Raw genomic sequence first — 23,792 nt, 5'->3', positions numbered from 1 at the left:
CAGTATCTTCTTCGCACTGTTGCCGCCTGGGCCTCTCAAAAATCTGACCACCCCTAAGGCCCTTGAACACCTCCAACACAGCTTTCAGGACAAAAAAAAAAAAAAAAAAAAGCCGACCACGGGATTTGCGTGATCTTGCCCATCTTCCCCCGACGCCGCTGGAGCCGCACTGAAATTCTTCCAATTCCTTGAGTTCCCCTTACTCTTTCTCCTTGAATATCCTTGTCACACCAGGTCTACCGGGGGAACCCGACTGTTTTCAGCTAAACGTCACCTCTGGGTCCTCCCCTGGCAAGATCCCCGAGCCTCGCCCCACACCACCCCCTGTTTGGGGAGGTGGCCACTCCTGTGTTGCCATGATTCCTTGGGCTTCCGCCACCATCGCGCGTGACAAATATCTGGCCCTATCTTTCTCCTCCAATGCCTAACACGGAACAAAACAAATGCAGTGAGTTCATTAAACGTTGGCAAGCTGAATGCAAGAGGCAGGACAAGGGATCAGGCTGTCACCGGGACCTCTGGCAAACCACCTGGCTCTCGGGTTTGCTGTGAGGAGTAAGGGACTAGTGTGTGTGTGTGTGTGTGTGTGTGTGTACATATATAAACACACAATATACATATACACACACACATTATGCTTATTATGCTTAGAGCAATGCCTGGAACACCGTAAGCACTTACTTTCGTCATTTTCACAGCGGCCAATATGGGTTATTGCCCTTTTAAGGCTACCCTCCCAACTTCACGTCTAAACGGAAGTACCCCTAGGGCTCCGGAAGTGACCTCAGAGCCCCTCAGAAACATGGCCCCGGAGCGCCCTTCCGGAAGCGGTCACAAGTATCTCCGTGACGCAGAACGAGTTAGAGCGTCCCGTAGGGTTTCCATGGTGTTGCCCTCAGCACCCCGTCTCTCCGCTTCCTCTCCCGCCTGAACACCGGGAACGGGAAGGCAGGCGGCGGGTCCTTCCCAGCACCGCCTCCCCGTCTGGGGGAGGGGTTGGACGAGCGGGTGACGCTCTGGGCGAGCTCGTTCGCTTCTCTATGGTGCCCAGCGCTCCTGCGCGCCGCTCCAGCGCGTTGGAGCGGACGCTGCCCCTTTAATCGACAGAGGGCGGTGCCGAGGAGGTCCCGCGAGAGCTGCGGGGGGCGGGGGGCGGTGCCGAGCCGGGGGCCCGTGGCGGATGGAGCCAGCGATGGAGCCGGAGACTCTGGAGGCGCGAATCAGTGAGTGTCCGGGAGGGGCGCGGGCCGGACCGGAACCGGAACCGGGGGCGCGAGGCAGGCCCCTTCCCGGCGGGGGCGGGGTACGCGGCGCCCCCTCCTCACGCCCCGCCCCCGGCTCGGGAGGGGCGGTGTCCCGAGTCGGCCCCTCCGACCCTGACCTGCGGGAAGACCCCGCGGGCTGCGCCGCCGCGCGGTGGCAGCGGGCACCGCCCACCCACCCATGCTGGGGCCTGGACCCCGAGCCGGGCGGGAGTGAGCTGCGCCCGAACCCCCTGTCCGGAGGGCAGCCTTCAGCCCCCTCAGGCCCGGGCTGCTCCGCCGAAGAGCAGGCCCCCGAGTTTTCGCTTGGGCCCAGGGAGGGAGCGAAGGAGCGGTTCCCGGGGCTGCATCTCAGACCCCGAAAGGACGCACCCTTCTCAGGCCCCATTCACTCTAGGGCCCTGGGTGGAGCGGTACCCTCCTGTCCATCCTGGATCTTGCAATTACTCTCAGATTTGCTCTTTCCCCGTCCAGATGGGGATAGTCAGGATTCCCCCGCGGTCCCCACCGTGAGGCACCCCGAAGACCTACATGCTTGGAGGGTCTGGTCCCAGGCTCCATAAGTAAATCCAAGTTCGCTGTCACTACCCCCAGCCCGGTCCTCTTACTCTGCATCTCCGTCCACGATTGCTTTCCCAGCTCTTGCCGAGCCTCCTCCAAAGGCCTCTGCACCTTTTCCCAGTCTGTCCCTAGAGACAGCGTCCTGCTCAGGCTTCTGAACCCCCACGCCCTCCAGCTGAGCTGCCTGTCCTGCAATGCTGAGGATCCTCAGCCCTCACTATCCCTCTCCTAGACTCTGCCCTCCGAAGCCATGATTTGCTTCTCACTGGTCTAGTGACAGCTCTCTTCCAAGGCTTTTCCTCCTTTGACCCCTTGTCTGGGCCAGGTCTGCAGGGAAGCCTCTTGGGCCCAGACATACCAGGGAGCTTTGCAGGGTGGTTTGGGGTCGTGACCAGCCCCTTTTAAGCCATTCTTGAGCAGAGTTGAACTCTGAGTTGGCCTTGGAACCTCGCCATCCCCAGGGATGTGTCAATCAGTCTGGCCAGTGTGGGGAATGTGGTGGGTAAAAAGGAGGCACTCAGAGGCCATTGACTGTTCCAGAATGCTACAAGTGTCCAGGTCTCAGCAGCAACTCGGAAGGTTGGGTTGGGCCCTGGCTGACTGATTTCAAGCTGATTGAAAACTTTTTAAGTTCTTTTTTAAAATATTTATTTTTTAGTTGTAGTTGTCAATACCTTTATTTTATTTCTTTATTTTTATGTGGTGCTGAGGATCAAACCCAGGGCCTCGCACGTGCTAGGTGAGCGCTCTACCACTGAGCCACCACCCCCAGCCCCAAGACAATTTTTAAGTCTGAGTGATGCACAATAGTCTCAGGTGTAGCTCAGGGGTAGAACCTGGCCTGGCATGCACCATCCCTGCATGGTGGGTTGGGGGCTCAGCTGGAGGGACAGATTTAGCAACAGTGGGAATTTTCAGAGAGGCCAGAGTCCAGAAACAGGCAGAAGTTGGGAACACCTGGGTTTGACCAGTTCTGGATAAATTAGGGCTGAGATTGTTTTGTCTTTTTCTTTCCCTTTGAATCCTATTAAAATTTTGAACTTTTCCTTAGTGGCGGTTGGAGGTAGATGATGATATTGTCACCACCTTGGAGTGACAGGGTGAAGTTGCACCCTGTTGTGAAACCCTCCCTCTCTCCTCTCCCAAGGCGCTCTCCCCTGCTGCCTGCCAGGGAAGGTCTTGCCCAGATAGAGTTGAGAGGGCCAGGGCAGTGGGTCAGGTCTTCTTGGACTTTAAGCCAGATGAAGGGGAGAGCCGGTGGCCTGTAAGACCCACCTTCCTCCACAAGTTGTTTCCAGAATCAGTGATAGTGTCCTTATTCAGGCTCACATGTCCTTGACACTTTAGGAGACTTCCTATTTTGCCCACCCCACCCCCAGCTGAGTGTCATCAAGTGGACAGGGCCTCCCTCCTTCTGACTGGTGTTCCCCAGCCTTTGGCCATGTTGGGGGCCTGGGAGGTGGAGTATATAGGGGAGGGCATATTCCTGGTATTTCCAGGGGTTCAGCAAGGTTTTCTGTTCCATTAAGGGAATGGGAGGTCCTGCTGGGCTCCTGAGACAGAAATTTAGACCTAGGAAGAAAGTGCTTCACTTGATTCAGCCCATCTTCTCTGAGCAGTCCCAGGGAATGGCCACCCCCAGCGTCTTCTACGCCACCTTTTGCTCTTTACTTTACATTACCTTCTAACAGACAGTATGCAGTATCCTGTGTTTGTCTATTAGTCTTAGCATTGTGTTCCTCTTGCTGGGCCATTGGCCGCAGGAGGCAAGCGTTTGATCTTGTTTGCTGCACTAGGCGCAGCACCCCAGGCTTACTGAATAAATATGCCCTGAGTGGATGGCTCTCAGGCACTGGGACCCCAGGCTCTGGCCCCCTGCCACATGCTGGGCCCCCAACTTCCTGCTCTGTAGATCCTTCTGTGTCCCACCTCCTGGGCTCTGTTCCCTCCACACCCAGCTCAGTGTCCAGATGTGGGCAGAACTGGCTGGGAACAGGTGAAGCTCAGAGACAGGCTGTGAGGAGCGAGGGTCCCCCTCCAGCTTCCCAGGGCCTTGCCATGCACAAAGCGTTTTGTCATCTGAAATTAGTCCCTGTTTCATTCTGACTTTACAAGTGGGGTGTTGGAGGTTCAGGGAAGTTATGACCTACTTTGTTTCTTAAACAATGTTGGGGTCAAGGGACAAGTGTCTGGTCTCAATTCCCATCCCCTTTCTGTAGATGACCTCACCCCCGCGGGCTCACAGCTGACCCTTCATTCATGGTGCATTTTCCACTGGCTGAGGGGAGAGGGGTGTACACAGCGGCTGTGACACAGGATGATAGCAGGCTTGGGTCTGCAATCCAGAGGACACAGAGAAAGAACTCACCCCACACTGCTACCTGGGCAGTGGAGAGCTCAGGAGGACTGCCTGGAGGAGATGGCACTGAGCCACACCCTAGAGAAGGGCCAGCATAACAACAAAACCCGCTTTCCTTTCCAAGGGCCTCATACCCTCCTGTGCTCAGCTCTGTTTTCTGACTGTGAACTGGTCACAGGCCGGCCCCCAGCTCCGGTGACTCCTTCCAGTCCCTGCTGAGTGCTTCATCTTCCAGACAGCTTCCCCTGTCCCCCGAATGCCCTGCCTCCTCATCTGGGCCCCATGGCTCCTTTGCCTCCTTCTGTCAGTGACAGAACCTAGCTTCTCTTGGCCCACTGCCTGGCCACTCAGCTCCTTGAGAGTGGGACCGTGGCTTCCCCACCTCTTACCTCTGGATCTTTTCTGAGCATAAATTCCAGAAGCAGAATCAGCAGAGCTGAAGTTGGTGTGGCAGGGGTACAACTGTAAGGAAGAGGAGACAGGAGGAGGAAAGTGACCCTGGGCAGAGCCTCTAAGAGTGGGGCCCAGTGGTGGGAAGCTGAGCAGAGGCCTGCCCAGGTCCTTACCTGATCACCTACCGGATTGGAGCTTGGAGCGAGGGCGCACAGGTCTTGGGACTGTCTGGGCAGGAAGTGAAGCAAGGCCACTGCTGTGTGCTTGTCCAGTCCCTCCTGCTCCCAGCATGGGGTCGGGGAGCAGGGGCCCCTCTGCCTGGCTACTCTGATGCTCCCCTCCTCCTGCAGACAGAGCCACAAACCCCCTGAACAAGGAGCTGAACTGGGCCAGCATCAACGGCTTCTGTGAGCAGCTCAACGAGGACTTTGAGGGGTAGGTGGCCCTCTCTTCCTACTCCTCAGAACACTCTGTACTTGCAGCGAGCACCTGCCTGGCCATGGGAGAAAGGACCTGCCTCCTCACCGGATGGAGCTTCCCAGTTAGCAGCAGTGGTGGGCCCTTGAGTCCAGGGCTACTTGTGTGTCATTCTGAGTTGTGCCTTGTGGGGCCCGTGTTATAGGTTAAGACCCTGAGGCTCAGGGGATGAGCAGTTGGCCCCAAGATGTGATCGGGAGGCAAGGGCACTGCCCACCCCACCCCCGCTGGTGGATTTGTTGGGGGCCCTGCCAGGAGAGCCACATGCTCCCAGCAGACTTTTTGCTCAAGGAAGAACCGTACCCCCCTCGCAGAGCCACCTGGCGCGCCTGTCAGGACACACATTCTTGGCTGCCTGGGCTTAGCTGTTGGCAGGGGCTGAGGGGTGGGCATTCTTTTTGTGGTACTGGGGATTAAGACCAGGGACCCTTTACCGCTGAGCCATATCCCCAGGCTTTTTAAAAATTTCATTTTGACAACAGGATTTTGCTAAGTTACTGAGGCTGGCCTTAAATGTGGGATCCTCAGCCGAGCGTGATGGCCCATGCCTGTCATCCCAGTGGCTTAGGAGGCTGAGGCAGGAGGATCCCGAGTTCAAAGCCAGCCTCAGCAAAAGCGAGGTGCTAAGCAACTCAGTGAGGCCCTGTCCCCAAATAAAATACAAAATAGGGCTGGGGGTGTGGCTCAGTAGCTGGGTGCCCCCAAGTTCAATCCCCAGTACCCTCCCCCCACAAAAAAAGTATGGGATCCTGCTGCACTGACTCCGGCAGTGATCTTTTGTGATCTGGTTGACATTGTCACCTCCTCCACCATGAAGCTGCTCTGATTTTCCCGGCAGGAAGTCCCCTGCCATCTTGAGTCCCCAGGGAACTGCGCCTGTCACTCCTGGCACATCATTCATGGGTCACTCCCAGATGGGCCCTGAGAAGGCTCTGCTCCTCTGTCCAGGCTTGTCTCTGCAACAAGCAGGGGACAAGACCAATTGTATTTCTTTTTTTTTTTTTTTTTTAAGAGAGAGAGAGAGGGCTGGGGTTGTGGCTCAGCGGTAGAGCACTTGCCTGGCATGTGTGAGGCCCTGGGTTCCATCCTCAGCACCACATAAAAATAAATAAATAAATAAAGGTGTGTGTCCATCTACAACTAAAAAAAAAAGAGAGAGAGAGAGAGAGAATTTTTTAATATTTAAAGTTTTCGGCGGACACAACATCTTTGTTGGTATGTGGTGCTGAGGATCGAACCTGGGCCGCACGCATGCCAGGTGAGCGCGCTACCGCTTGAGCCACATCCCCAGCCCACCAATTGTATTTCTTAAAACCAGCCAAAGGCTCAGCTTGCTTTAGGGCCTGCCTGGCCCTGCCCTGCCACCACCCAGCTCCCCATGTGATCCAGAGTGGGCCTTTGCGTATCCCTGCAGAAGCCACAAAGTGCTGAACTGCTAGCGGGCTGCCCTTTCCCTCCCCTGGGGTGACTGGGCCTTATGGCAACCCTGGCTCTGTGTTGTTTCTCCCACCCAGGCCTCCACTTGCCACCCGGCTGCTGGCCCACAAGATCCAGTCCCCACAAGAGTGGGAGGCCATCCAGGCCCTGACGGTGAGAAGGGGACAGAGGGTACCGTCTGTCCCCAGCCAGGTGATGGCACCAGGGAAGGCCAGACTGAGGGTCCATCGGCTCTACTTAAGAGTTCAGGGGAGTTGTAGGTGGGGGAGAGGAAGCTTTTTATTATTTTAATAATTATGTATTAGTATGTGTGAGGTTTAATCCTGATTTCACAGATTAGTTTAGAATAGTGCCAAAATAGATAATGCCAACTTAAGTTTTAACAAAGAAAAAAATTAGCAAAATTGTGTCCAAGTGATGCTGGGAGGTGGCCCCTGTGGTGAAGGGGGTCACTGCAGTGCTGCAGGTGGAGCGACGGTCACTGTACAGCCCCTGGCCACATCCCTAGCCGGTCAGACCAGTCAGACGCCTCTGAGCCACAGAATCTTGGTCCTCACGAGTGCTCACCCTGGCCTCATGGGCCCTGTGGGGGTGTGGGAGACACCGCCTCCCCTGGGCCCTCACCTCCGTCCCGCCCAGGTGCTGGAGACCTGCATGAAGAGCTGCGGCAAGAGGTTCCACGATGAGGTGGGCAAGTTCCGCTTCCTGAACGAGCTCATCAAAGTCGTGTCTCCCAAGGTGGGTGCCCCAGCCTGAGCTACACATGCTGTGTCAGACGAGGGCCACAGAAGGAAGACGCCCAGACAGGCCCCCTGGCGAGCCCCTCAGCCCCTGTGGACCTTGTACCCAGTAGAGGCACAGATTCTTTCTCACGGCCCCTCCCATCCGAGTCCAGTAGCTTGAAGCGTCTGAGAACACTTTCGGCTGACCGAAGGCAGGCAGCTGTGGAGCTGCTCGGTCCTCAGGGAAAGCTGGTCCCAAGGAATGGCTTGTCCTATTCAGGCTGCCCTGGCCTCAAGATTACTCCCTGCAGGCCTGGCCATGGCACCCTACCTGGCCTCTGACACACCTCAGCTTCTGGCCTTTGGCCTGAGGAGTCCTCCCCCACAGGTCATGGACATGTTCAGTGGGGTGAGAGCCCACCTGTTTACCATTCCTTGCTCAGACCTGTCCTTTGATCAGAGCTGCTATATAATGCGGGTGGTCCCCGCCCTTCTCCCACAAGACAGCTCTGGAGGTAGAGCCCCTCTCCAGCCCGTTTGCTGTTGGAACTTGTTTGCGGGGCCCAGGGCCCAGAGTGCCACACTGCTGCTTCCTGGTCAGCCTGGGAGCGTCTGGCTCCTCCTCCTTGAGATCTCAAGGTTAAGTCATCCATGAGCTGTGAGCAGGCCCTGGGCTCTGGTTTTCCTGCGTTGGCTCTCCAGCCACGCCTCTGTGGGGGAACTGAGTCACAGGGAGCTGACACATCCAATAGGTGGCAGAGCTGGGAGGTGAGGTCAGTCTGCACCAGCCTAGTGTGGCGAGGGTGTGAGGACCCCAGAGTCCAAAGGCTCCCGAGGGAGTCCTGGGAGGCAGCTGGTCCAGGGTGGGCTTGCAGTGAAGGGGGCCAGGCAGTGTCAAAGCATCTCCTCCTCGTGTCCTTTAAGTACCTGGGCTCCAGGACGTCCGAGAAGGTGAAGAACAAGATCTTGGAGCTGCTCTACAGCTGGACGGTCGGCCTGCCCGAGGAAGTGAAGATCGCAGAGGCCTACCAGATGCTGAAGAAGCAGGGTGAGGCCCAGAGAGTGTGGGGACCAGCAGCCCTCCCCCTCCAGCAGTTTCAAGGGCTTCTGGGCCTGCAAGATCGGAAACTTTACTTTCTCAAAAACATAAAGCCAGCACATGCAGTGGCACATGCCTATATCCCAGTGGCTCGGGAGGCTGAGACATGAGGATTGTAAATTCAAAGTCAGCCTCAGCAATTTAGCAAAGCCCTAAGCAATTTAGCAAGAATCTGTCTCAAAAAAAAAAAAAAAAAAAATTAAAAGGATGTGGCTCAGTGGTTAAGCACCCATGGGTTCAATTTCTGGTACCAAAAAAAAAAAAAAAAAAAAAAAAAAAAAAAAACCAGTCAGTGGGACCTTTCTGTGGCTTTCTGGAGCACAGCCTGGGTGGAGAAAAGGTAGCGTTGGGCCTCTTCTCCTCAGAGAGTGACCTTAAACAATGGATGGCCAAACCCTCTTTTTTTACTGTTCAGTATGGTAGGTCCGGGGTAGACCCCAGCCCCCCAAAGTCAAGAACCAGTGTGCTAGAGAGACCAGCTTTGGCCTCTGTCCTGTACCTTCCCATCTCGCCCTGCCCTGGGCGCTGGGATCTGCTGACAGCCTTCTGACTTCATCTACCCCAGGGATTGTGAAGTCGGACCCCAAGCTTCCCGAGGATGCCATCTTTCCCCTCCCCCCTCCACGGCCCAAGAATGTGATCTTCGAAGATGAGGAGAAGTCCAAGGTGAGACTGCAGGGAGAATCATGTGGCACCTCGGCTGGTTTGGGCCAGTGATTTCTGTCTCCTGGCTGCCCAGGCCTTGGCCTTTGGAGCAGAGGCTTCTGCTGAGCATAGTCACTCTAGAGGGTGACAGGCACTGCGTGTTGACTACTTCCCATACAGTGTCCCTGCATTTGATAAACACAGGAGTTGTCCTTGGGATTGGTTTGAGGAGTTACATATATTTATACCTTTTATTAACAATTTATTAGCTTTTTGTTAAAGAAGCATGCACTTGTGGATAAGAAATTTAGCAGCAGAGGAAGAATATTAAACCAAGGACTGTAACATGGAGGTGGGAATCAACGCTGCTCTCTCCCCAGCCCCAGAGGCCACCACTGTTGAGTCTCCCACCTCCTCCTAGAAAGGTTCTCAGAAAGCCCGAGTAGCAGAAGGAGCTCTGTCTGTTGAGGACCTGCCTCTGCCAGGCTCTGTGTGCAGGGCCTCAGTAGTCTTTATGGTCACCCGTCAGGTATCTGTCAGTTCTCACCATCCTAGAGAGCTTTAGCCATTGCCCAGGTCCCACACCGGGAGACGGGGAGCTGGACTGTGGCCCTCGGCCTAGTGCTGGCCTCACAGTTACACGCCTGTCTCCTCAGATGCTGGCCCGCCTGCTGAAGAGCTCCCACCCCGAGGACCTCCGGGCAGCCAACAAGCTCATCAAGGAGATGGTGCAGGAGGTGACGGCTGGGCCCAGAGCCCAGGGAGGAGCCAGGGTGGGAGGGTGGAGCTGGGCCACTGAACTGGGACTGTGTGTGCACAGACAGGGGACCTGCCGTGACCCAGCTAGAGGGTTGTCTCAGCAAAGGGCTGTCACTAGGGGCCCAACATGTGGAAGGAAGAATTTCCCCGTGGTTCGACACAACCTGCCCTGGACGGACTTCTGCAAAACCGGTGCCCGTTCCAAAAACATCAGAAATTATTGAGAGCTGGGGGTGTGGCTCAGTGGTAGAGGGCTTGCCTGGCCTGTGTGAGTAACTGGGTTCAACTCTCAGCACCACTTATAAGTAAATAAATAACATAAAGGTCCATCGACAACTAAAAAGAAAAGGTTAAGGGTCAGCCTGCTGTGGTGGTGTGTCATTGTAATCCAGCTACTCAAGAGGATGACAAGTTCTAGGCCAACTGAGGCAATTCAGAGAAACCCTATCTCAAAACAAAAAAATTTAAAGAGGGCCGGGATGTAACTCAGTTAGGTCACTTGCCTAACATTCTCGAGACCCTGGATTCAATCCCCAGTATCACCAAAAAAAAAAAGTGAAGGGCTCTGAGGCAGACTTTGCTGGGACAGGAGGAGGCGACCCTGTCCCTGGGGTCTACAGCGCTCATCCAGCTGCAGCCCCCGTGACTGGATCACCAGATCACCAGAAAATCCTGAAATCTGGATTTTCTTTTTTTTTTTTTAGTGCACTGTAGTTACACATAATAGTGGGGTTCATTTTTCATATCCTCAGTGCACATAACAGTTTTCTCCATTTCAGCCCCCAGTGTTAGCTCCCTTTCTCCCCTTCTCCCTCCCCCAGAAACCTGGATGTTCGCATGAAGTCTCCCACTTCCCCACTGATAGCAGCCACTTCACAGTTGATTTTTTAAGTTTGGTCTCCACAGAAGCTGCTGGTTCCTTCTTCCTGGGAAGGGAGTCTGGTCTGGGCAGGTGGCCGGGCTCAAGCTCAGGTCTTAGATGGATTCTGCCAAGGGATCCTTTGGGGACCCTGCACAGGCTCTGGAGAGTGTGTGCCCAGAGGCTCAGAGGGCAGGACCTCGGGTCATCTTGAAGGACTGAGCCGTGTGTCCACCTTTGCCCTGCAAGGGAGGTACTTGCACAGTAAGCAGGCAACTTGCTTCCTGCACTAGCTCTGGTTTTGTTTTTGTTTTTCTTTTTCTTTTTTCAGTGGGGGGTGTTATTGGGGATTGAACCCAGGGGTGCTCTTCCACTGAGCTACGTCTCAGCTCTTTTTATTTTATTGTGAGACAGAGTCTCACCAAGTTGCTGAGACTGGACTTAAACTTGCTGTCCTCCTGCCTCAGCCTCCCAAGTAACTGAGATTAGAGGTGTGTGCCACTGTGCCCAGCTCTATAGCCACCCTTAAAGGCCAAGAGCTCGCAAACTCGGCACCACCCACTGACACTGGCAAGGGCACTGCACTGACTTCTAGGGTGGTTTGGTGACCGTGACTGACCCCCTTCACTGTCAAGTACAGGAACCTGGTTTCAAGAAACAAACACAAGGAGGGGCGGGGGTTGCTTGGAACCACAGGTGTGGCTCTGAGGCCCTGGTCCTTCAGGAGCACCTGGTGAGAGCATGGGACACTGGATTCCTGGGCTCTCTCTGCAGACTCTGATGAGTTTGTGCAGAGGCCTGGGCCCAGGGGGCGCTGTTAGAAGGGAAGGAAGTGACTGCAGGGGGCTTCCTGGGCCACAGCACCCTGTCCCGAGTGTTGGGTTCTGTAAGGTGTAGCAGGCTCCACCTGGAGCAGATGGCACGCTAGCCACCCCTCTGCCAGACTCCAGTGCGCACTTTCTGGGGTGGGCTAGGCAGTGCCTGGCTCCCACTGGGCCTGACACAGGCTTTCGGGGTGTTGCTGCTGCTTCCCAGGACCAGAAGCGGATGGAGAAGATCTCCAAGCGGGTGAATGCCATCGAGGAGGTGAACAACAACGTAAAACTCCTGACGGAGATGGTGATGAGCCACAGCCAGGGCGGCACGGCGTCCGGCAGCAGCGAGGACCTCATGAAGGTATGTCCGCCCCTCCCCACTCCCAGACTTTTCCAAAGCCCATGTCCACCCTGACACCCCTACCCTGCTGTCCCCAGGAGCTGTACCAGCGCTGTGAGCGGATGCGGCCCACACTCTTCCGACTGGCCAGTGACACAGAAGACAATGATGAGGCCCTAGGTGAGCCTGGGGTCAGGTGCAGCCCCATCCCTGAGCCTCTTGCCCGACCTTGTCCAGGTCCTGCCAGACAAGGGCAGCTGGAAGCAGCCGCCACCAGGGGGCCTCCTCCTCCATCCTGACTGTGGTGTCTCCACCTTGAGGAAGGAGGAGGCAGAGAGCAGGGCTACTGCCGGTGTCCTTAGGAGACCCTGTGAGCTGGGCCCCTCACAGACATCTCATTTACTTCCCACAAGCTGCACATTGTCTCCTTTTCACAGCTGGGCTCAGCGAGGGAGAGACGAGCCCAAGCCACAGAGCAGAACACGGCGGAGCCAGGGTAGACAGTCCTGCTGCTGAGATTGAGCTGGAAACTCAGAGTGAATCTTGAAGCCCTAGCAGTTACAGAACTGAGCCTGGTGGCCTCTGCAGGGCCACACAGTAGTTTCTTTTCCTTGTCCTCTGCCTGCATATCAGCCAGAGCCCCTGGGCAGTGGTCGGTGGTGTCTCCTCCCCTGGTGCTATGGCACAGCCCCCGGAGCGCCTGTCTCGCCAGGCACCTGGCTTCTCCCATGAGGATCCTCAATGCCCAGGTTGCTTTAGCTCTGGCGCCCAAAGAGGCCATAGTGTGAGGACCTAGTCTGTCCCAGGCACTCCGGCCCTTGGGGTACAGCCATGTGGAAGTTGCCCAGCGTCTGCTGGAGGCGCTGTGGCCTAATGAAGGGAAGCAGTGATGGCCAGGACTCATGCCCTGCTTGTCAGGCAGCTTGTCAGGCAGTGGTGGCTGCTTGGAGGAAGGAGGCAGGAGACGAGGGGTGGGTAGGGAAGGACCCCTGAGTTGCCTCTGGGGGAAGACCTGAAGGCACTAGGGCCAAGGCCACCGAGGCCTGAGGCGTCCCACGCAGAGCCAGTGTGGACACCTGGAGGTAGGAGTGTTCCTGGGATGCTCGGGCAGCAGGCAGCGTGGAGGGCGCCTGAGGTGGGGTGCGAGGTGGAGAGAGCAGGGGCCTGGGGCTGAGTAGTCAAGACAGGACCCCCGACCCTACTGCCTGGGGCTGGGGGCTGTGAGTGCTCCCCTCGCCCACCCGAGGCCCCACGTTCCTTTAGCCCGGCATCTCCCCTCCTGCCTTTTCCAGCGGAAATCCTGCAGGCCAACGACAACCTCACTCAGGTGATCAACCTGTACAAGCAGCTGGTGCGGGGCGAGGAGGTCAACGGCGATGCGGCCGCCGGCCCCATCCCTGGTGAGGAGGTGGCAGGAGAGCTGGGAAGGGACCTTCCAGGCTGGAGGCACAGAGTGGAAGGAGGCACCCTGGTCCCAGAGCTGTTGACATGATTGCCAAGGTGACCCTGGCCCCTTAAGATGGGGAAGCCCCAGGGGAGAAGCCTGGACCACGTCTGTGCGAGGCTGCAGCTGGGGGGGACGTCAGGGAGCGGGCGGGAGCGGGGGCATTGGGCGAGAACAGACAGGAGAAGGAGGCCTTTCTTCCACTTGGTGAATCAGGCACCTGCTCTGTGGGCTGAGTGACACCCCCAAGGCCTGATTTAACCACAGAAAGCAGGAGGGAGGATCAGGCACGAGAAGACAACGGACTCGGCTCACACCAGGGTGAAACCGCAGCCTGGGATGGTGCAGGACTGGAGTTGGCCCTGTTGGGCGGCAGGGGCACCACAGAAGTGGCAGAGTGCCAGCAGGGCTCAGGGATGGGGAGTGGTGCCATGGGAGAAAAGGAAACACGGGCACATCCTGCCGAGTGAGGTTTTGTTAGTGACCAGTCACACATTCGGTGGTGGTCCCATAAGATTGTGTCACCTTATGACATCGTAGCATTGTTTGCTACCTGGTTTACATGAGTACACTCTGTGGTGTTCACACCAGTGATGATATCTCCCAGAACGTGTCCCTGTTGTTAAGTGAGGCGTGACTGAGTTCTAAACAGAAGTACCACTGTGTCTAAGGAGGGCCTGGGAGCTGATTCCAGCTGGGCTGGTGTGGCCATGGAGGGGCAGCAGGAAGCCATTCTAAGGGTGGGAGGATGGTGTCGCTAGCCTGCAGCCCCCACGCTCCAAGGGCCAAGCGTCCACCTAGGACTGGCCCAGCTCTCCTTTCCCACCCAGGGAGCACCTCGGCCCTGCTGGACCTGTCAGGCCTGGATCTCCCACCCACGGGCACCACCTACCCAGCCATGCCCCCCCACCCTGCGGACCAGACCAGCCCCGAGCAGCTCAGCACCTCAGTTTCTCTGCTGGATGATGAGCTCATGTCTCTAGGTGAGGGTGGAGCCAGCCCTGGAGGAGGGAGGGGAGGCCCTGGCGGTGGGCATGCGCTGGGGCATGATGCCCAGGGCACACCTTGCAGCTCGCCAGGCACCAGCATTCTGCACTCCAGATGTGGATCTGGTGAGGGCGTGAGGTGGGTGGAAGGCCAGTTCATGGCTGAGGAAGCCAAGGCTCAGGGAAGTTAGGAGTGAGGTCACACAGTCAAAGGGCGAGGCTGGCCAGCCTCAGGAGCCCTGATGAGCAGCCACACCCAGGCTCGGCACCTGCAGGAAGACTCAGGGACTTCCCTCCTCAGGAGCCAGGAGCTACGGGCACCCAAGGTGCTGTGTGACCCATGGTAGTCCTGGGCCAGGCTGCTGGCACTGGAGTGTGGCAGAGGACCAGGCTCCCTGCGGGAGAAGCAGGTGGCTCAGCCAGCAAAGCTGTTTTCCAGTCTCAAGCCCCTCTGGGTGCAGCAGCCCCACCTAGAAGAGGCATGAATAACATTCTCCTCCTGATAGCCACTGAGGTCAAGAAAAGGGGTGCCAGGGCCCCGTCAAGGAGTATGTGGGAAAGCCATGGCTTGGAAGCCGAGAGCCATGCTGCATTTTCCTGAGCCAGTTCTTGAGTAGAAACTGAACCTGGAGCCAGGGCTGCAGCTCAGAGCAGACGCTGGGCATGTGCCGGGTGCCATCCCAGCATCTTCTCTCACTCACGAAGCGACAGCTGCCCGGGTGGCAGGTCTGCCTGGTGTTCTGGAGTGTTCCTGCAGCACAGCGCCCAGTGCCGCGTTGTGTCCCCGACAAGCCTCCGAGCACCCCGGGATGCAGGTGGGATGCAGGTGTTGCGCGGGTCCCTGTTGTGCAGATGAGTCAGCAGGAAGGGCTCTGGGGGTGAAGCGGGCTGCACTGCTCTCCTTTGTTCCTTTAAGAAAAGGGCAGTGACTTACAAAAACTTGTGAGAGATGATGATGGAAAATTTTAAAAATGAAAAGGGCAGTGCGGACTGTGGTCTCCCCGCCAGCACCTGCCTAAGAGCCGGGGTGACCTGTGGCAAGGACGCTCACGCAGGTCGCTTGTGCCTGGCAGAGCTGGGCCAGGCAGCGGAGGACAGGGGAGCGACGACAGGACTCTGTCCCTGTGGCAGAGCAGCCCGCGCACGCGAGCAAGGTGTGCTGCTTGGCGTTTCCTGTCCCCCAGTGGCTGCCGCAGAGCCCTGTGCCTCCAGCTTCCTCTGGTTTCTTCTCAGGGGCAGAGTGTGGGACAGGAACCAGAAGTGCAGGCGGCTCACAGCCCAGCCCTGGGGACGGGACGGGGAGTCTGGTCCTGACTGCTCCCTGGGGCAGGAGGGGCGGGTGGTGGTCAGGGCTCCTGTCCGTCAGGGCATTCTGGCCTACTCAAGCCATCTCTCAGGTGTGAGAGCAGCTGCTGTGGCCTCAGTTCAAAGGTGAGACCCAGGGAGGCCAAGTGACAGAGGTGCCTGTAGAGACACCAGCAATCAGATTGCCTGATCAAGTCTGGATTCTGTCACTTTTCCAACTGTGTGACCTGGGGCAGGTGACTTAACCCTTCATCCCTTAAAGAATTCACACCTACCTTTTAAGGTCATTTGAGGATTAAGCAAGACCCACTTTTTTTTTTTTTTTTAATACCTTGAGACATGGTCTTGCTAAGTTGCTGAAGCTGACCTCAAACTTAAAATCTTCCTGCCTTATCCTCCCAAGTCACTGGGATGGCAGGTGTGTGCCAGCACTTCCAAAGTGCCCACACTCTGGGCACAGCAGATGTCAACAGTGACACTGTTACCTCTGGTCTCAAAGGTCTGTACTGGCTGGAGACCAACAGTCCCAGCTTCTTGGAGCCCTCTCCTCTGCCTGCCAGAGGGTACTTCAGTTTGGACCTACCTCACTCAGAAGTTGCAGGGTCACACATCTTTTCTAGATCAAACCCCAGAGTGAGCGAGGCTGGGGGTGTTCCAGGTGGAGGTCAGGCTAGTTAACGACCTCCTGCTGACCAGCAGGCCAGTCCCTAGAGCCATCCAGAGGGCCTAGTGGTCCTGGACTCCCGTCAGTTGGCCTTATTGACCTATGCCAGGGGATCCATGAGGACACTGAGGCTTAGCCGCCACAGTGCTTGCTCAGGCTGCTCAGACGACACCCCTTGAATCAGCTATCAGGCAGGAGGACAGTGCTGACCCCTGCTTGCCTGGACCTGTGTGGTTAGGAGTCTCTTCCCCTCGCCACCACCCCAGCACCCCCCTCAGCCACCAGCTGAGGAACATAAGGGGAAGTCCTGACTTCTGTCCTTGAAGCGGCTTCACAGTGGCCTGCTGAGAAGAGAAGCACATGTGGCTACAAAATGGGCTTCTGGGACTTCACTATTTCTGTCCACCACCAGTTCCCTCTGAAAGTGCGGGTTTCTCCCTTCTGAGCCAAGCTTCTCAGAAATAGGGGGTTGGGGAACCCCAGATCAACAGCCATGCCCAGGCCCCTCACCCCTGTGCGCCCAGTCCAGCCCCTTCTTTTCCTGTCCTTCCTCAGGCCTGAGTGACCCCACACCCCCTACAGGCCCCAGCTTGGACGGTGCTGGATGGAACAGCTTCCAGGTAGGAGGGGCCTGGAACAGCCCCACTTATCCCAGCCCCTGGGGCAGTGGGGCAGTGGGGCAGGGGGACAGGGAGGAGCAGCCTGAGGGTGACAGTGAAGGGACCTTGGGCTCCCTGATGGCACACCCAGGGAAGAGAGAAGCAGTTTGTCCTGTCCTCGCTGTTGGCCACGTCACACCCAGGTCCTAGCCTTGGCTCTCCCTTGAGGCGGTAGCCCAGTCTTGGGGTCCCTGGAGGGTGACTGAAGTACCTGGAATGTGGAGTCCCCAGCCACTCAACCTCACGACAGGGCCGGGACCCTGTCCCCTCCTCAGGAGCCCTCCAACCACTTTCTTTGCCCCACAGTCCTCAGACGGTGCTGAGCCTCCAGCCCCCGCTTCAGCCCAGGTCCCCAGCACGGACATCCGGCCGCCAGGACAGATGCCCCAGCCGGCCAGCAGTGGCCTGGATGACCTGGACCTCCTGGGGAAGACCCTCCTGCAGCAGTCACTGCCCCCAGAGGCCCAGCAAGTGCGGTGGTGAGGGCTGCCTTGCCGACTCGGGAGGGAGCCTCCGTCCCCGCAGACCAGCTGTTCTGGGCCTGCGCGGGCCCGGCAGGAAGGCTTGCCGTTCCCAGAGTGACCAAAGCAGGCTCAGTGAAGGTTCCAGAGTGGAGTTTATGGAGAGAATCTGTGCCCACTCACATGTCCCCAGAAGTCCCCAGCAACAGGAAGGACACAGAGCTAAAGTGGGCAGGTGGGGGGGGTGTCGGGGGGAACAGGAGCTGGCCATTCTACTGGCGAGGTGACCGAAGGCCGGGGAGAGAGTGATATGTGGGGATGGGCCAGGAAGCCCAGCCTTTCCTAGTCCCCTGATCTCCTGACCACCAAAGAGTCACTTTTAACACACTGTTCCCCAATAAGGGAGAAGCAGCAGCCAGCCCCCCGACTCACACTCCGGGACCTACAGAATAAGAGCAGCTCACCCAGCCCCAGTGCCGCCAGCCTCCTCCACGCCGTGTCCCCAGAGCCCCCTGGGCCTCCACAGCAGCCCCTGCCCACTGAGCTCTCACTGGCCAACATCACTGTGCCCCTGGAGTCCATCAAACCCAGTGAGTGGGGCAGGGTGGGAGGAGGAGGCGGGGCCAGGTCAGTGGCTGTCCCCTGGGCCCTGCCACTGGCCACCTCAGTGGGGAGCCCAGAGCAGTTGCAAAGCTGCTGCGTGAGCCCAGGTCCTGCAGCCGGGGCTCCTGGGAGGCAGACCCTGGCCCGGCTCCCCAGGAAGGCAGGAGTCGGGATACAAGGGTTTGGGCCCCAAGATTATGAAACCAAACTGTAATAAAAATGCAGGACCAAGCCTAGGACATGTCCCCCAGGAGCACTTGGAGGCCACTGCCCAGCACCAGGCCCTGAGCAGACACGAGGGCTAGCTGTCCTCTCCTTCTGGCCGTCTCCATGAGCTCACTGTGACCCAGGGTATCACGCCCTCCATGTCCCTGTCTTACCAGTAGGAAGACAGCTCAGAGAAGGGGAGTAGCGGGGTCACAGTGAGTGTGTGACCCAAACTCGGCACAGCCCTTCACCCCAGCCTGAGAGCCACAGGGCTCTGCTGCAGGGGCGTCCTGCCCGTCTGCGGACCAGGTGCACTGCTGCCCCGGCGGAGGCAGGCTGGGTGAGGGGTTCGCCCACTGGGGAGCCCATCGTCCCCCCTTCTCTCCACAGGCAGCATCTTGCCCGTGACCGTGTACGACCAGCATGGCTTCCGCGTCCTCTTCCACTTTGCCCGCGACCCGCTGCCTGGGCGAGCTGACGTGTTGGTGGTGGTGGTATCCATGCTCAGCACTGCCCCCCAGCCCATCCGCAACATCGTGTTCCAGTCAGCGGTGCCCAAGGTGACGCTGCAGGGCGGACAGGCACCCCTCCTCGAGGCAGGGCTGGGCTGGGGAGCCCGCTGCCTGAGGACAGGCAGGGACAGGGTCTCCCTTCTTTGCTGGGGAGCTGGGGGTAAAAGGGAGCCAAGGGACAGAGTCCCTCAGCGGGGAGCTGGCCGGGTTCCTCAGGCCATGGGAGGTGACCGGGGCTAGCTATGCCGTCTGCCCTCCTGCCACAGGTCATGAAGGTGAAGCTGCAGCCCCCCTCAGGCACGGAGCTGCCGGCGTTCAACCCCGTTGTCCACCCCTCAGCCATCACTCAGGTCCTGCTCCTCGCCAACCCCCAGAAGGTGAAGGGCCCAGCTGAGCCGGGCGGGGCTGTGGGCGGGGCCACCTCTCCTCCCCTAACCCTCCTCCTTCGTCATCTGCCCAGGAGAAGGTCCGCCTGCGCTACAAGCTCATCTTCACCATGGGCGACCAGACCTACAGCGAGATGGGCGACGTGGACCAGTTCCCCCCACCTGAGACCTGGGGCAGCCTCTAGAACAGAGGGGCTGGGGAGAGGAGAGGACGGGGCCAGTTGCTGTCCAGCCTGGGGAGAGGCTGTGGTGGCCCAGGACACCCTCTGTTCTCCATGGCCACTTGCCCCTGGCCTGGTGCTTCTCTCCCCACCCTGTGGCCCCAAGTGACTCTTCCCCTCCTGCTTTGCCTCCCCACTTGCTGAGCCAAACCCAGCGGGAGGTTGGGCCTGGGTTCGCACCACCAGGGTCCCCCAAAACTGGTGGGGTCCTGGAGCAGGGAGGGGCTGCCCAGCCATGGAAGGACTTGGGTCTAAGGGAAGGAGCCTGGCCATCGGGCCCAGCCCTGACCCCAGCCCGGGTGGGGTCTTCCCCACCTGTCTCATGCCTTATGGGAAGGCCCAGCCATAAACGGGAGGTCAAGCTGGAGCTGGGGACCAGCCAGGCCTCCTCATAGGAACCCAGTGACTGGGGGACACCCGTGCCCCCACTGTTTGCACTCTGCTGTGTGGTTTGGCTCCTTTGCTTTTCTTTCGGAGTAGCCGGTGGCCGCAACCCAGGCCCTGCCTCCTGGGGGCCTCTCTTCACTTTGAGGTCTCTAGAGGGACTGTGAGAGCCCGGGGTGAGGCCAGAGAGTGGCCTCCTGGGGCGCCTCACGCCTGTCCACCCATCTGTCCACGGTTAGCAGTGGAGGCGGCGGGGGCAGGGGCGCGAGTATTTATGAAAATAAAACGTCCTTGTTCCTGGACCAGCCGCTGTCTTGGCCCTTCTGAGGCTGATGGAGAGAGAAGGGGTCCTGGGGCTGCCTGTGAAACTCTGTCACCATCTTGGGAGGTCAGCCATGGTGTCATCATCCCCCCCCACCCCCCCTTGCCCAGAAGAGGCCCTGCTCAGGGGCCTGTGGCTGCTGAGCCACCAGAGCGTCCCACCCAGCGGTGGGGGGCGGGGCTGCTGGAAGCTGCTGCCTGTGGGGGGGGGTCTGATGTGAAGGGGGTCTGCCCTCAGCACTTCCTCCTCCTGAGCTCAGCCCACAGGGCCACACTGCCCTGGAGGGACCCTGAGCCCCACTCCCCTGGAACCCCAGCAGGAGGCCATCCCTAGCTGCGGCTTACCCCCACCCAGGGGGCCAGGGTGCAGACCCGGAGCAGGCAGAGGTCACGCGGTGAGGAGGCCCCAGCCCCGCGTGCCATCCTGAGCCGGGGTTCTCTTGTGAAGGGGAGGCTGGCCACCACCTCGCAGCAGACACACTCCCTAAGGACCTGGGAGGTCCCACATTTAAGAAACCAGTTTTACTTTGTCGAATCCAGTGTTTTCCTGGTCTGAACTTGGCTGCTGAGCCCTGTCCACAGAACAGCCAGGTCCACGCTGGTGGTGCAGGGTGACAGGAGACACGTCCCCACGGGGCCCCTTCCCTATCAGATCTCCACAGTGTGACTCATGCCTGTGTCCCACCTGAACAGGGCCGTGTGATCTCATCCTACTCCCCTTCCCTGAATGCTACACCTCCAAAGTAACTGCAGTTGGAAGGTGCCCACCTGGAGTCTCAGGGTCACATCTCAAGCATACTGTCCTACTGTCCCTGAAGGGCTGCAGGTTGGCTTGGAGACAGCATGGTGGGCTTAGAGTTGGGGCTGGTTCCAGCTGCCGTGCTGGGGCTGGCCTGCCGTGTGACGATTGGATGTGCTTCCCTTTCTGGCCCTGAGGTCTCTTGTTTGAAAAGGTGGGAGGGACCCACTGGGCCTAAAGGCCCTTCAGAAGAGTCCCAGAGTCAAAGGACCCAGGCAGTTAAGGGACAGGGAATCCCTTCAACCTCAGACCTTCTGCCCTCCTGTCCTTGTCCACCATGGCTGCCCACCAGGCCAGTCTTGTTGGGGTGCCCCGGTGCAAGGCAGGCCCGGTCCTCAGCTCACGCTGGCACCCTAGGGGTGGGGCAGGGCAGGACATGGGCTAATAGCAGTCTGAGGGTCCCAGCAGGTTCTGACCAGAGGACGGGCTCTTGTCCCCACTGCCTGGAAGGCCCTGTGTGGCTTCAGGCAGGCCTGGAGTTGAGCTGGGCAGGGTGCTCAGGGGAAGCAGCTCTTCTTCTGAAGGGTGACCCCCACCACCATGTCAAGACCATGGGACTTCCCGACATGGAAGCCACACTCCAGCCACCATTAGGCCAGGGCAGCAGTTAGTCTTAGTAACCACAGCAAACCGCTCACCTGTTCAGACGCCAAGAGCAACGGGAGCCCTCCCCCGCTCCCTCAGTCTCCGCAGCCCCCTAGCCAGGGCGCAGGACCCAGGAGGCCAGCCTGGCCTGAGGCCACACCTGTAGCCCCTCCATGAAGTCTCAACTCCCCTGGGAAGACAGGAACTGAGGCTTGGGCCAGCTCCGGAGGTCACACATGCAGGGCCTGGAGTCTGCACCAACAGTCTAGAGAGGAGCTGGCCACCAGGCGCACGGCACTCCCGGCCCCAGAGCCTGCTCCTCCAGCCTCTCTCAGCCCTGACTGTGGTCCTCTGGAGCAAGGGCACACACTATCCTGGGGCTACTGATGGGAGGCCTTGTGCCTCAGCCCCACCTGAGGGTTCCTGGAAAGCCCTTTGGCTGGGAGCAAGGGTGAAGGAGTTCTAGAATCCCAGAGAGCACACCAGTGCCCAGCTGCTCTGGGCAGAGGCCACACAGCGCAGTGCCGGGCTGACCACAAACCAGCAATTTGTACAAGTGTCTCAGATGGGATGCTGCCCCCGCCGCTGCCGACCTCACAGCAGCCACTGCCCCGCCTGCACCCTCCTCCCCACAGACACCTCTCTGTTGGTGCAGGAAAATCCGTGCCAAGACCGTGGGGCCCCTCCAAGTGGCCACAGGTTGAAGCAGGGGCGAGGGCCAGTACTAACGGAGTTTCCAGGCGTTGCCACCACGGAAAGGAAAGCAACTGTGGGCTTTGGGGCTGACATCTGCCCTCTGCCACTCAGCCAGCAAGGGGCCCTGGGCCAGCAGCAGCCATCTCATCTGTAAAATGGGGACAAAGACAAAGCTCACTGGGGGATGTGCTAAGGACTGTGGAGGCAGCAGACTCATCTCAAGGGCGACCTAGGCGGAGTGGGGTGAGGGCTCCTTCCACTGGGCTTTCGGCGGGCTGGAAAACAAAGGAAACCAGAAATGGCCAGGTACTTTTCTAAGCATTTTCCACATTAATCCCTTTAAGCCTCCCAGGCCCCATGGTCCATCTTACCATGGGGACACCGAGGCAGGGGGTGAACCATCTTGGGCAAGATTGAGAGGTGAAGCTGGGCCCACCCGCTCCATGGCCCCCTACAGCTCTATCCTCACAGTGGTTGATGCCAGGTCCTCTCTTGCCATTCGGGTGGGCTGGGCTCCCAGGGATCCTGCATGGGCCGGATGAGTGCCAGGACTCCCCCCAGGAGGAGACACAACCTGGTGTAGAGCCAGGTAAGTCACAGGCCCCTTGGTTAGGAAAGGGACGTGGGAGGGGTCAGCTGGTCTGAGGCCTTTCCGCACCTGCATTTCTTTTTGTCTTGTTTTTGTGGTGCTGGGGATTGAACCCAGGGCCTTGTGCATGTGAAGCCAGCACTCTACCAACTGAGCCATATCCCCAGACCCCACACCTGCAGTTTCTAAAAATTCCACAATCCCAGTGATCCCAGCGTTCACTGATGGAAACCGCATCTGATCACAACATCTTTCCAAGGACAGCTTCAGACCCAAGCTCTGGGGCTTCCAGCCTTCTATGACTCAACAGCCCCGTGTGACATGAGAGGCCCTAAAACACACCGGTGCCCAGCTGCTGATGACACCAGTCGTCCAGTCAAGAGGTACAGAGCCCAGGCCAGGTCAGAACCAGAAGTCTCCTGGGTCCGGCTAGAGGGGAACCTGGATCCCTGGCTAGAGGGGACAGCCTGATACGATGCTGGCTGTTTCCACAGAAGCTGCAGCTAAGTCCATGTGGACCGGTCCCCTCCTAGACCAAGCCAGGCCTCACCCTCAGGAACCTTCAGACCAGATGAGCAGCTGGACAAGCCCAAGTCCGATGTGGTTTGGGCTGGAGTTTGAGCTGGAAGAGGACAGGAGCATGGCGGAGTCCAGAGACTTCCCCAGGGTGGGAGAGCTGGCACCCGAGGTCAGGCTGCCAGCCTGGGAATCTTCAGCTTCCCAAGGCTGTGCCCAACAGGCTGTGCCCTTGGGGCTGGGGATGTGGCTCAAGCGGTAGCGCGCTCGCCTGGCATGCGTGCGGCCCGGGTTCGATCCTCAGTACCACATACCAACAAAGATGTTGTGTCCGCCGAGAACTAAAAAATAAACATTAAAAATTTCTCTCCCTCTCTCTCTCTCTCTCTCTCTCTCAAAAAAAAAAAAAAAAAAAAAAAAAAAAAAAAAAACAACAGGCTGTGCCCATTGCAGAGACAAGAAAACAGAGCCACAAGGAAGTTCTAGGATCTGGCTAGTGGGAAAGGTGGAAGGGAAGGACCAGAACCCCGACATCCAAACCCAGGCCCACAATATGCACTCTGCTCACCAGGGCTTCCCCACACCCTCCCCAGGATCCCTGGCCAGCAGCCTTCCTGTGGGGGAAAGGAGGTGGGGAGGGATCCCCTCACCCAGACCTGAGCCTTTGATCCTGGAGCCAGGATTCCACTCAGGTGGGCTCCCAGCTGGGAGCAGCTGCTGGGTTCC

At 58.4% G+C, this 23,792-nt stretch overlaps 1 protein-coding gene across 1 annotated transcript; it reads left to right on the top strand.

The window, feature by feature from the left end:
- The first annotated feature begins 812 nt into the window (after nt 1-812).
- On the top strand, nt 813-19,862 carry Gga1 (golgi associated, gamma adaptin ear containing, ARF binding protein 1). Its single transcript, XM_026410172.2, has 17 exons — nt 813-1,223; nt 4,926-5,010; nt 6,567-6,642; nt 7,129-7,227; nt 8,136-8,259; nt 8,876-8,976; nt 9,612-9,692; nt 11,609-11,749; nt 11,827-11,908; nt 13,021-13,128; nt 14,003-14,155; nt 16,683-16,747; nt 17,093-17,265; nt 17,650-17,837; nt 18,448-18,617; nt 18,836-18,946; nt 19,030-19,862. Exons 1-17 carry the CDS (start codon nt 1,181-1,183, stop codon nt 19,138-19,140), a joined length of 1,911 nt encoding a protein of 636 aa, XP_026265957.1. The 5' UTR covers nt 813-1,180; the 3' UTR covers nt 19,141-19,862.
- Nucleotides 19,863-23,792: the final 3,930 nt, after the last annotated feature.

This window comes from Urocitellus parryii, chromosome 5, assembly GCF_045843805.1.
Source record: "Urocitellus parryii isolate mUroPar1 chromosome 5, mUroPar1.hap1, whole genome shotgun sequence".
NCBI lineage: Eukaryota > Metazoa > Chordata > Mammalia > Rodentia > Sciuridae > Urocitellus > Urocitellus parryii.
This window is presented reverse-complemented; position numbering and strand designations above follow the sequence as displayed.